This window comes from Bombina bombina, chromosome 7 (genome assembly GCF_027579735.1).
Source record: "Bombina bombina isolate aBomBom1 chromosome 7, aBomBom1.pri, whole genome shotgun sequence".
NCBI classification, from domain to species: Eukaryota; Metazoa; Chordata; class Amphibia; order Anura; family Bombinatoridae; genus Bombina; species Bombina bombina.
The window spans coordinates 318,014,059-318,027,350 of record NC_069505.1 but is presented as its reverse complement, the minus strand read 5'-3'; the positions used below and the strand labels follow the sequence as shown (position 1 = coordinate 318,027,350).

The 13,292-nt window shown below is 41.7% G+C and overlaps 1 protein-coding gene across 1 annotated transcript in view; it reads right to left on the bottom strand.

Moving 5' to 3' along the window:
* Positions 1-13,292, bottom strand: part of MTMR14 (myotubularin related protein 14) — a 402,308-nt gene that overhangs the window by 181,029 nt on the left and 207,987 nt on the right. The window contains exon 9 of the mRNA XM_053689383.1: positions 8,815-8,888. Within this exon, the coding sequence (XP_053545358.1) occupies positions 8,815-8,888 (74 nt within the window). The remainder of the gene's footprint in view (positions 1-8,814; positions 8,889-13,292) is intronic.

Genomic DNA, 13,292 nt, shown 5'->3' with positions numbered 1-13,292 from the left:
AAAGATTGCACACCAAGTTTCAAGCCAATTAACCCCTTATTGCCCAAACCGGAGCAAATTGAAGCTGCCACCGGTTTAACACACTACAGCACGATGCCACAGTCTCTGCTGTGGCCCTACCTTCCTTGGGGATTAGTTTTGGAACGAAAAACATAATTTATGCTTACCTGATAAATTTATTTCTCTTGTAGTGTAGTCAGTCCACGGGTCATCCATTACTTATGGAATATATCTCTTCCTAACAGGAAGCTGCAAGAGGATCACCCAAGCAGAGCTGCTATATAGCTCCTCCCCTCACATGTCATATTCAGTCATTCGACCAAAACCAGACGAGAAAGGAGAAACCATAGGGTGCAGTGGTGACTGGAGTTTAATTAAAATTTAGATCTGCTTTAAAGACAGGGCGGGCCGTGGACTGACTACACTACAAGAGAAATAAATTTATCAGGTAAGCATAAATTATGTTTTCTCTTGTTAAGTGTAGTCAGTCCACGGGTCATCCATTACTTATGGAATACCAATACCAAAGCTAAAGTACACGGATGAAGGGAGGGACAAGGCAGGAACCTTAAACAGAAGGAACCACTGCCTGAAGCACCTTTCTCCCAAAAATAGCCTCCGAAGAAGCAAAAGTGTCAAATTTGTAAAATTTTGAAAAAGTGTGAAGTGAAGACCAAGTTGCAGCCTTGCAAATCTGTTCAACAGAGGCCTCATTTTTAAAGGCCCAGGTGGAAGCCACAGCTCTAGTAGAATGAGCTGTAATCCTTTCAGGAGGCTGCTGTCCAGCAGTCTCATAGGCTAAACGTATTATGCTACGAAGCCAAAAAGAGAGAGAGGTAGCCGAAGCCTTTTGACCTCTTCTCTGTCCAGAGTAAACGACAAACAGGGAAGAAGTTTGACGAAAATCTTTAGTTGCCTGCAAATAGAACTTCAGGGCACGGACTACGTCCAGATTATGCAAAAGTCGTTCCTTCTTTGAAGAAGGGTTAGGACACAGTGATGGAACAACAATCTCTTGATTGATATTCCTGTTAGTAACTAACTTAGGTAAGAACCCAGGTTTAGTACGCAGAACTACCTTGTCTGAATGAAAAATCAGATAAGGAGAATCACAATGTAAGGCAGATAACTCAGAGACTCTTAGAGCCGAGGAAATAGCCATCAAAAACAGAACCTTCCAGGATAACAGCTTGATATCAATGGAATGAAGGGGTTCAAATGGAACGCCTTGAAGAACGTTAAGAACTAAGTTTAAGCTCCACGGCGGAGCAACAGTCTTAAACACAGGCTTAATCCTAGCTAAAGCCTGACAAAAAGCCTGAACGTCTGGAACTTCTGCCAGACGTTTGTGTAGAAGAATGGACAGAGCAGAAATCTGTCCCTTTAACGAACTAGCAGATAAGCCCTTTTCTAAACCCTCTTGTAGAAAAGACAATATCCTAGGAATCCTAACCTTACTCCATGAGTAACTCTTGGATTCGCACCAATATAAATATTTACGCCATATCTTATGGTAAATTCTTCTGGTAACAGGCTTCCTAGCCTGTATTAAGGTATCAATAACCGACTCCGAGAAGCCACGCTTTGATAGAATCAAGCGTTCAATCTCCATGCAGTCAGCCTCAGAGAAATTAGATTTGGATGGTTGAAAGGACCCTGAATTAGAAGGTCCTGTCTCAGAGGCAGAGACCACGGTGGGCAGGACGACATGTCCACTAGGTCTGCATACCAGGTCCTGTGTGGCCACGCAGGCGCAATCAGAATCACCAAAGCTCTCTCCTGTTTGATCTTGGCAATCAAACGAGGAAGCATCGGAAATGGTGGAAACACATAAGCCATGTTGAAGACCCAAGGGGCTGTCAGAGCATCTATCAGCACCGCTCCCGGGTCCCTGGACCTGGATCCGTAACAAGGAAGCTTGGCGTTCTGGCGAGACGCCATGAGATCCAGATCTGGTTTGCCCCAACGATGAATCAGTTGAGCAAAGACCTCCCACGGATGAAAAGTCTGGCGACTTAGAAAATCCACCTCCCAGTTCTCCACGCCTGGGATGTAAATCGCTGACAGGTGGCAAGAGTGAGACTCTGCCCAGCGAATTATCTTTGAGACTTCCAACATCGCTAGGGAACTCCTGGTTCCCCTTGATGGTTGATGTAAGCCACAGTCGTGATGTTGTCCGACTGAAATCTGATGAACCTCAGAGTTGCTAACTGAGGCCAAGCTAGGAGAGCATTGAATATTGCTCTTAATTCCAGAATATTTAGTGGGAGGAGTTTCTCCTCCTGAGTCCATAGTCCCTGAGCCCTCAGGGAGTTCCAGACTGCGCCCCAGCCTAGAAGGCTGGCGTCTGTTGTTACAATCGTCCAATCTGGCCTGCGAAAGGTCATCCCCTTGGACAGATGTGGCCGAGAAAGCCACCATAGAAGAGAATCTCTGGTCTCTTGATCCAGATTTAGCAGGGGGGACAAATCTGAGTAATCCCCATTCCACTGACTTAGCATGCACAATTGCAGCGGTCTGAGATGCAGGCGCGCAAATGGAACTATGTCCATTGCCGCTACCATTAAGCCGATTACTTCCATGCACTGAGCTACTGACGGGTGTGGAATGGAATGAAGGACACGGCAAGCATTTAGAAGTTTTGATAACCTGGCCTCCGTCAGGTAAATTTTCCTCTCTACAGAATCTATAAGAGTCCCTAGAAAGGGAACCCTTGTAAGTGGTAATAGAGAACTCTTTTCCACGTTCACCTTCCACCCATGCGACCTCAGAAATGCCAGAACTATCTCTGTATGAGACTTGGCAGTTTGAAAACTTGACGCTTGTATCAGAATGTCGTCTAGGTACGGAGTCACCGCTATGCCTCGCGGTCTTAGTACCGCCAGAAGTGAGCCCAGAACTTTTGTAAAGATTCTTGGAGCCGTAGCTAATCCGAAGGGAAGAGCTACAAACTGGTAATGCCTGTCTAGGAAAGCAAATCTTAGGTACCGATAATGATCCTTGTGAATCGGTATGTGAAGGTAGGCATCCTTTAAGTCCACTGTGGTCATGTACTGACCCTCTTGGATCATGGGAAGGATGGTTCGAATAGTTTCCATTTTGAATGATGGAACTCTTAGGAATTTGTTTAGGATTTTTAAGTCCAAGATTGGTCTGAAGGTTCCCTCTTTCTTGGGAACCACAAATAGATTTGAATAGAATCCTTGCCCGTGTTCGGTCCGCGGAACTGGGTGGATCACCCCCATTAGTAAGAGGTCTTGTACACAGCGTAGAAACGCATCTTTCTTTATTTGGTTTGCTGATAACCTTGAAAGATGAAATCTCCCTCGTGGAGGAGAAGTTTTGAAGTCCAGGAGATATCCCTGAGATATGATCTCCAACGCCCAGGGATCCTGGACATCTCTTGCCCAAGCCTGGGCGAAGAGAGAAAGTCTGCCCCCCACTAGATCCGTTTCCGGATAGGGGGCCCTCTCTTCATGCTGTCTTAGGGGCAGCAGCAGGTTTCTTGGCCTGCTTGCCCTTGTTCCAGGACTGGCTAACTTTCCAGCCCTGTCTGTAACGAGCAACAGCTCCTTCCTGTTTTGGAGCGGAGGAAGTTGATGCTGCTCCTGCCTTGAAGTTACGAAAGGCACGAAAATTAGACTGTTTGGCCTTTGATTTGGCCCTGTCCTGAGGTAGAGCATGGCCCTTACCTCCCGTAATGTCAGCTATAATTTCTTTCAAGCCGGGCCCGAATAAGGTCTGCCCTTTGAAAGGAATATTAAGCAATTTAGATTTAGAAGTCACGTCAGCTGACCAGGATTTAAGCCATAGCGCTCTGCGCGCTTGGATGGCGAATCCGGAGTTCTTAGCCGTAAGTTTGGTTAAATGTACGACGGCATCAGAAACAAATGCGTTAGCTAGCTTATGTGCTTTAAGCTTGTTCATAATTTCATCCAATGGAGCTGTGCGAATGGCCTCTTCCAGAGACTCAAACCAGAATGCCGCTGCAGCAGTGACAGGCGCAATGCATGCAAGGGGCTGTAAGATAAAACCTTGTTGAACAAACATTTTCTTAAGGTAACCCTCCAATTTCTTATCCATTGGATCTGAAAAGGCACAACTATCCTCCACCGGGATAGTGGTACGCTTAGCCAAAGTAGAAACTGCTCCCTCCACCTTAGGGACCGTCTGCCATAAGTCTCGTGTGGTGGCGTCTATAGGAAACATTTTCCTAAATATGCGAGGAGGGGAAAAAGGCACACCAGGTCTATCCCACTCCTTGCTAATAATCTCTGTAAGCCTTTTAGGTATAGGAAACACGTCAGTACACACCGGTACCGCATAGTATCTATCCAACCTACATAATTTTTCTGGAATTGCAACCGTGTTACAATCATTCAGAGCCGCTAATACCTCCCCTAGCAATATGCGGAGGTTCTCAAGCTTAAATTTAAAATTAGAAATCTCTGAATCCAGTCTCCCTGGATCAGATCCGTCACCCACAGAATGAAGCTCTCCGTCTTCATGTTCTGCAAACTGTGACGCAGTATCTGACATGGCTCTCACCTCATCCGCGCGCTCTGTCCTTAACCCAGAGCTATCGTGCTTGCCTCTTAATTCTGGCAATTTAGATAATACTTCTGTCATAACAGTAGCCATGTCTTGCAAAGTGATTTGTAAGGGCCTCCCTGATGTACTTGGCGCCACAAAATCACGCACCTCCTGAGCGGGAGGCGAAGGTACTGACACGTGAGGAGAGTTAGTCGGCATAACTTCCCCCTCGTTGTCTGGTGATAATTTCTTTACATGTAAAGATTGACTTTTATTTAAAGTAACATCAATGCAATTAGTACACAAATTTCTATTGGGCTCCACATTGGCCTTTAAACATAGTGAACAAAGAGATTCATCTGAGTCAGACATGTTTAAACAGACTAGCAATGAGACTAGCAAGCTTGGAAATACTTTTCTAAATAAATTTACAAGCAATATAAAAAACGCTACTGTGCCTTTAAGAAGCACAAAAAGCTGTCACAGTTGAAATAACAATGAACCAAAATAGTTATAGCAACCAATTTTTCACAGTAAATGTATTAAGTTAGCAAAGGATTGCACCCACCAGCAAATGGATGATTAACCCCTTAATACCCAAAAACGGATAACAATTTAATAATTAACGTTTTTAACACAGTCAAAACACACTGTCACAGGTCTGCTGTGACTGATTACCTCCCTCAAAATGAATTTTGAAGACCCCTGAGCTCTCTAGAGACGATCTGGATCATGGAGGATGAAGTAGACAGATTGTGACTGAATTTTTACTGCGCAAAAAAGCGCTAAAATAGGCCCCTCCCACTCATATTACAACAGTGGGGAAGCTCAGATAACTGTTTCTATGCAGAAAATAAAGATCGCCATGTGGTAAAAATCATGCCCCAATAAGTTTTATCACCAAGTACCTCACAAAAAATGATTAACATGCCATTAAATGTTTTGAACATACATTTTAAAAGTTATGAAGTGTTATTAATAAGCCTGCTACCAGTCGCTTTTACTGCAGTTAAGGCTCATACATTATTTCAGTATTAACAGTATTTTCAGAGTCAATTCCATTCCTTAGAAAAATACATTCAGTGTACACACACTCATCAGCCTAATACCAGTCGCTATCACTGCATTTAAGGCTGAACTTACGTTACATCGGTATCAGCAGTATTTTCTCAGTCAATTCCATTCCTCAGAAAAATAATTTACTGCACATACCTCGTTTGCAGGGGGGCCCTGCATGCTATTCCCCTTTTCTGAAGTTACCTCACTCCTCAGATGAGAACAGCCAGTGGATCTTAGTTACGTCTGCTAAGATCATAGAAAACGCAGGCAGATTCTTCTTCTAATGCTGCCTGAGAACAAACAGCACACTCCGGTGCCATTTAAAATAACAAACTTTTGATTGAAGAAATAAACTAAGTTAAAAAACACCACAGACCTCTCACAGCGACCTATCTTTAGTTAGGCTGCAAGAGAATGACTGAATATGACATGTGAGGGGAGGAGCTATATAGCAGCTCTGCTTGGGTGATCCTCTTGCAGCTTCCTGTTAGGAAGAGATATATTCCATAAGTAATGGATGACCTGTGGACTGACTACACTTAACAAGAGAAATAAGCCTCCCTGAAGTCCTTCTGCAATCTCTGGACTCTACATGTGAAGCTGCAGGAAGCTGACTTGCAAAACAACTGCGCAATTGAGGCGTGAAAATTAGGTCCCCTCCCTCTTCACTCTAGAGTTGTGGGGCCTTCCTAAGTCAATTTAGGTGTCTAAAATTATGCCAGGCGTATAAAACCCCTAGAAAGTGTTCCAAACATGATAAACACTTGTGCAAACATCAGATTATATTAAAAAATAATCGATTTTCCCCATAACAGTGTCCACCAGTGATTTAAGCCCTTTTAACTAAGCCATCCTTCTATACTGAGTTTCAGAATATGGCTTACCTTCCCACATGGGGATTTCTGTCAGTCTTCTAGCATTACCAAGTCTTGTTAGAAAAAAGTGACTGAGCATACCTTAAGCAGTTAAGCCTGCAAACTGTTCCCCCCAATTGAAGTTCTTCGGTACTCAACAGTCCTGTGTGGGAACAGCAATGGATTTTAGTTACAACATGCTAAAATCTTTTTCCTCTCAGCAGAAATCTTCATCACTTTCTGCCTTAGAGTAAATAGTACAAACCGGCACTATTTTAAAATAACAAACTCTTGATTGAAGAAATAAAAACTACAAATCTAACACCACATACTCTTTACCCTCCCGTGGAGATGCTACTTGTTAGAGCGGCAAAGAGAATGACTGGGGGGGCGGAGCCTGAGGGGAGCTATATGGACAGCTCTGCTGTGTGCTCTCTTTGCCACTTCCTGTAGGGATTGAGAATATCCTACAAGTAAGGATGAATCCGTGGACTGGATACACCATGTAAGAGAAATGTCCCTTTTCCTCATTATTGCTTAAAGGGACACTGAACCTAATTTTTTTCTTTCATGATTCAGATAGAGCATGCAATTTTAAGCAACTTTCTAATTTACTCCTATTATCAATTTTTCTTCGTTCTCTTGCTATCTTTATTTGAAAAAGAAGGTATCTAAGCTTTTTTTTTTTTGGTTCAGTCCTCTGGACAGCACTTTTTTATTGGTGGATGAATTTATCCACCAATCAGCAAGGACAACCCAGGTTGTTCACTAAAAATGGGCCGGCATCTAAACTTACATTCTTGCATTTCAAATAAAGATACCAAGAGAATAAAGAAAATTTGATAATAGGAGTAAATTAGAAAGTTGCTTAAAATTTCATGTTCTATCTGAATAACGAAATAAAAAATGTGGGTTCAGTGTCCCTTTAAGGGCTTAATATTATTGTTGCTGTCAATTAGTTAATTGGCCAATTAAGTGCAGTGAACAGACATTCTAATGGTTGCAGTAACAACTAAGGTAAATTCAAAAAGATTAGCATTTTTCAGTAAAGTAAACATAACACCATAGATTTGTTAACAAAAGAAAAGTGGTAATATAGGTTTATCCTGCGTATCTTAGCATACACCAATTGTAGGAGTCTGATATTCGCCATCAGATTAAATGGACTTGCATGACTCTCACAAGGAGTTTATGACAAAGTTGTTTGGCTCAACTAAATATAACCCTCTTTTAAGACAACCCATATTTTACCAAAGTTTTTAAACTGTGGTCTCATGTCAATTTAAAATGTGTAGGTGAGATTAGGCATTTTTATTACAATTGAATATTTAAATCTACAAAAATTATTTGGCAATGATGGGATAATACGTACCATGAAACATTCAATAAAATTAAAGTTACAGTCTAATCAAATTTAAGCTTTCATGATTCAGATAGGGCAGGGAATTTTAAACAACTTTCCAATATACTTTTATCATCAAATTTGATTATTTTTTTTCATTGGTATTCTTTGTTGAAAGCTAAACCTAGATGACTCGTATGCTAATGTCTATATCCTTGAAGGTCACCTTTTATCTCAGTGTATTTTAACAGTTTTTCATAGCAAAACAGCGCTAGTTCATGTGGGCCATATAGATAATATTGTGCTCACTCCTGTGGAGTTATTTATGAGTCAACACGGGTTGGCTAAAATGCAATATTGGCAAAAGAACTGAGATGAGGGGGCAGTCTGCAGAGGCTTAGATACAAGGTAATCACAAAGGTAAAAAGTGTATTAATATAACTGTGCTGGTTATGCAAAACTGGGGAATAAGTAATAAAGGGATTACCTATCTTTTTAAATAATAAACATTCTGGGAGTAGAGTATCCCTTTAAATATTTCCCTAAGAGTGTTCTAATGGTGCTTATTAGTCAATACAAAGTGTCCACATAGCTTAGAATTCCTATTTTGCTAAGCTGAGTGGCATAATAATTTCAAACACTGAATGCAGAATATTCCTCTTTTCCCATGATATTTTATTACATTATTTCTTTGCTATTACCTAGAGTTAGCCTATAAATACCCTTTTTATTGACACAAAAGTCCTTAAAAATTTAGATGAGTCTCTGTCCTATTCAAAGGCAGATAGTCTCTTCCTGCACAAATGTACGTGGCTGATTAAATTAGAATCCAAGTGCTTTTTCAAGTGCAATATCCACTCACACACACACCTCTGTGTACAGCAAGTCCCAGCTTGGAAACCTTTACAGAGGAGAATAAATTAAATAAACTGGGTCAACACACTGGAGGTTTGATGGCCTGCATCGATATCCCAAAACAGTTCTGCTAACGAGGTCGGTAGCATTTTTCTATGGGAGAGATCTTACCGTGATTTCCTCCCAGAAGAGGAGAACTCGTCCGAAGTGATGTGCTTCAAAAAATTGAAGCAAAAAAAAAATATCTGAAAAGGATGAGAAAGAAATGACAGATGGAAGCGGAAACATTTCTTAAATGCTTTACAAACAGTATATTGCAAATAACATTTATACTCCAACCTTAAAGGGATATTAAACACTTTTTTTCTTTCATGATTAAGATAGAGAATACAATTTTAAAGGGACAGTCTAGTCAAAATTAAACTTTCATGATTCAGAAAGGGCATGACATTTTAAACAACTTTTTTGAATTTACTTTTATCATAAAATTTGCTTTGTTCCCTTGGTGGTATTTTTCAAAAGCTAAGCCTAGGTAGCCTCAAACGGATTGTGCCATATAGATAACATTGTGCTCACTCCTGTGGAGTTATTTAGGAGTCTGCACTGATTGGAGAGAAGAAGAAAAAAACTAAAAACATATATAAATATAACTGTGTTGGTTATGCAAAACTGGGGAATGGGTAACAAAGGGATTATCTATCTTTTTAAACAATAAAAATTCTGGTGAAGACTGTCCCTTTAAGCAACTGTCTTATTTAATCATATTATCATTTTTTTTCTTCGTTCTTTTTGGTATCTTTATTTGAAAGAGCAGGAAAGTAATCTTAAAAGCCGTCCCATTTTTGGTTCAGAACCTGAGTAGCACTTGCTGATTGGTGACTAAATGTAGCCACCAATCAGCAAGCCCTACCCAGGGTGATGAACCAAAAATTGGCCGACTTTTAAGCTTACATTCCTGCTTTTTCAAATAAAGATACCAAAAAGAACGAAGAAAAATGATAATAGGATGAATTTAGAAAGTTGTCTAAAATTGCATGCTCTTTCTGCATCACGGACGAAAACATTTGGATTTCATACCCCTTTAAGGATGACAATTCAAAATTACTTCTTATTAAAGGGCCGTTATACTGGGGAAAAAAGCTCTAGAGCATGTCATTTTATCACTAGCGACCCTGCAATGCTATGTATTTAACCCCTGCAAAAGTGTTGAACATATAGTTAAACTGCTGCTGACACAATCAGCAGTCACAAGAACCAGCTGTGTGACTGCCGATACCACCGTTACTGCCTGGAACCAGCAGTTGTCTGTAGCTAAAGGAATAGTTTATAAAAAAATTAAACTTTCATGATTCAGATAGAGCATGCAATTTTAAGCAACTTTCTAATTTACTCCTATTATCAATTTTTTTTCATTCTCTTGGTATCTTTATTTGAAAAAGCAAGAATGTAAGCATAGGAGCCAGACCCTTTTTGGTTCATCAGCGGGGTAGAACTTTCTGATCAATGTCTAAATGTAGCCACCAACCAGAAATCACTACCCAGGTGCTGAACCAAAAAAAAGGCCAGCACCTAAGTTTACATTCAAATAAAGAAAGCAAGAGAACGAATAAAAATTGATAATAAGAGTAAATTAGAAAGTTGCTTAAAATTGCATGCTCTATCTGAATCAGGAAAGTTTAATTTTGACTAGATTATTCTTTAATGTCCCTTTAAAGACAAAATACATTGGAACACCAATTATTGTGCTCTCATTACCAATAAATAAATGAATCCTAAATAGCACTAACCCCACCCCCCACATAAAAACATAAATTATGCTTACCTGATAATTTAATTTCCTTCTGTATGAGGAGAGTCTACGGCATCATTCCATACTGTTGGGAAATACTAAACCTGGACACCAGGAGGAGGCAAAAAGGCTTAAATACTCCCCCCTACTTCCCTCATATACCAGTCATTCTGCCAAGGGAACAAGGAACAGTAGGAGAAATATCAGGGTATAAATGGTGCCGGAAGAGAAAACTAATTTTGGTCCGCCCATCAGAGTATACTGGCGGGGGTCGTGGACTCTCCTCATACACAAGGAAATTAAATTATCAGATAAGCATAATTGATGTTTTCCCTTCTAAATATGAGGAGAGTCCACAGCATCATTCCATACTATTGGGAAAACTATACCCAAGCTCTAGAGGACACTGAATGATAACGGGAGGGGTAAAAGAAAGGCGGACCCTAATCTGAGGGCACCACAGCCTGCAAAACGTTTCTCCCAAAAGCTGCTTCAGCCTAAGCAAAAATGTCAAATTTGTAGAATTTAGAAAAAGTAAGTATCAGGTAAGGATCAGGTAGCCGCATTACAAATCTGATCCATAGAGGCCTCATTCTTAAAGGCCGAAGAGGAAACCACCACTCTAGCGGAATGAGACGAAATCCTCTGAGGAGGTCTAAGTCCTGCTGACTCATAAACTAAGCGTATAACACTCTTCAACCAAAAAGATAAGGAAATCGAAGAAGCCTCCAGACCCTTAGGCTTCCTAGAGTAGATAACAAACAAGGAAGAAGGTTGTCTAAAATCCTTAGTAGCTTGAAGATAAAACTTCAAAGCTCGAACCACATCCAATTATGAAGTAAACGTTCCTTCAAAAAAGAAGGATTAGGACACAAGGAAGGAACCACAATCTCTTGATTGATGTTACGATCAGACACCACCTTAGGTAGAAAACCCAAGCAGGTACGTAGGACAGCCTTATCAGTGTGGAACACCAGATAAGGAGGCTCACATTGCAAGGCAGCCATTTCAGAAACTCTCCGTGCCAACGCAATAGCAAATAGAAAAAAAACTTTCCAGGACAACAATTTAATGTCAACCGAATGCATAGGCTCACACGGAGCCCATTGCAAAAACTTAAGAACAAGATTCAAACTCCAAGGTGGAGCGTTAGATCTAAACACAGGTCTGATCCTGATCGGAGCCTTAATGAAGGATTGCACGTCAGAGAGCTCTGCGAGCCTCTTGTGTAGCAAAACAGAAAGGGCCGAAATCTGTTCCCTCAGGGAACTGGCAGAAAGGCCCTTCTCCAGACCCTCCTGGAGAAAGAAAAGAATCCTGGCAGCCTTAACCTTATGCCTCACACCAGAAGAAGTAAGCTCTCCACACCTTATGATAGATGCGATGAGTAACAGGCTTACGAGCCTGAATTAGAGTGTCAATAACCCTCTCTTGGCTAAGACTAAGCGTTCAATCTCCACGCAGTCAGCCTCAGAGAATCTAGATTTTGATGAACAAAGGGACCCTGTCCCAGCAGATCCCTGTGACAAGGTAACTTCCATGGAGGAGATGAGGACATCCCCACCAGGTCCGCGAACCACATCCTTCGCGGCCACGATGGAGCAATCAGTATCACTGAAGCTTGCTCCTGCTTGATTCGGGCCACTACAAGAGGGAGATGTGTTAATGGCGGAAAAATGTAAATTAGATTGAACCTCCAAGGCACTGCTAATGCATCTAATAGCTCTGCCTGAGGTACCCTGGACCGCAACCCATATCTGGGTAGCTTGGAATTGAGTCACAACGCCATGAGATCCATCTCCGGCGTCCCCCACCTGTTGCAAATCTCAGCAAACATCTCAGGATCGAGAGACCATTCCCCCGGATGAAAGGATTGTCTGCTAAGGAAATCCGCTTCCCAGTTGTCCATACCCAGGATTTGGATCGCTAACAGCGAGCAGTTGTGGCCCTCCGCCCACTCCAGAATCCGAGATACTTTCCTCATTGCTAGGGAGCTCCTTGTTTCCCCCTGATGGTTGATGTAAGCCAAGGAGGTCATGTTGTTTGATTGGAATCTGATAAACTGGGACGAACCCAGAAGAGGCCAAGCCTTCAGAGCATTGGATTCCTCTCAAGTCCACAGGCCCTGTGCCTTCCTGGCACCATAAACAGCTCCCCATCCAGAAAGACTTGGGTCCGTAGTCACAATCTCCCAGGATAGTCTCAAAAAGGATGTCCCTTGGGACAGGTGACCTGGATAGAGCCACCAGGAGAGCGATTCTCTCTACCGGTTGTCCAGAGAAATCTGTTAAAAAGATCCGAATGATCCCCGTTCTACTGTCTCAAAATGCATAGCTCAAGTGGTCTGAGATGAAATCTGGCAAAAGGAATGATGTCCATGCTGGACACCATGAGACCAATTACATCCATACACCGAGCCACAGAGGGCCTTAAGGAGGTCTGGAGGGCAAGACAAGAGAAAGTTAGCCTGTAACAACTCTGGTCTGTAAGGAATATCCTCATGGATATGGAATCTATTATAGTACCCAGGAATTCCACCCTGGTATTGGGAATAAGAGAACTCTTTTCTAAGTTTATCTTCCATCCATGAGATCGAAGAAGAAATAGAAGAGCTTTCGAATGTTCTTCTGCCAGACGACAGTATGGTGCTTGAACCAGAATATCGTTCAAGTATGGCGCTACTGCTATACCCTTGGTTCTGGCCACTGCAAGCAGAGCCCCTAGAACCTTCGTAAAAACTTCGTAAAATAAACTGGAAGTGCTGGTCCAGGAATGAAAACCTAAGGAACTTGAAGTGTTCCTTGTGTATTGGAACGTGAAGGTAAGCATCCTTCAGATCTATCGTGGTCATGAACTGTCC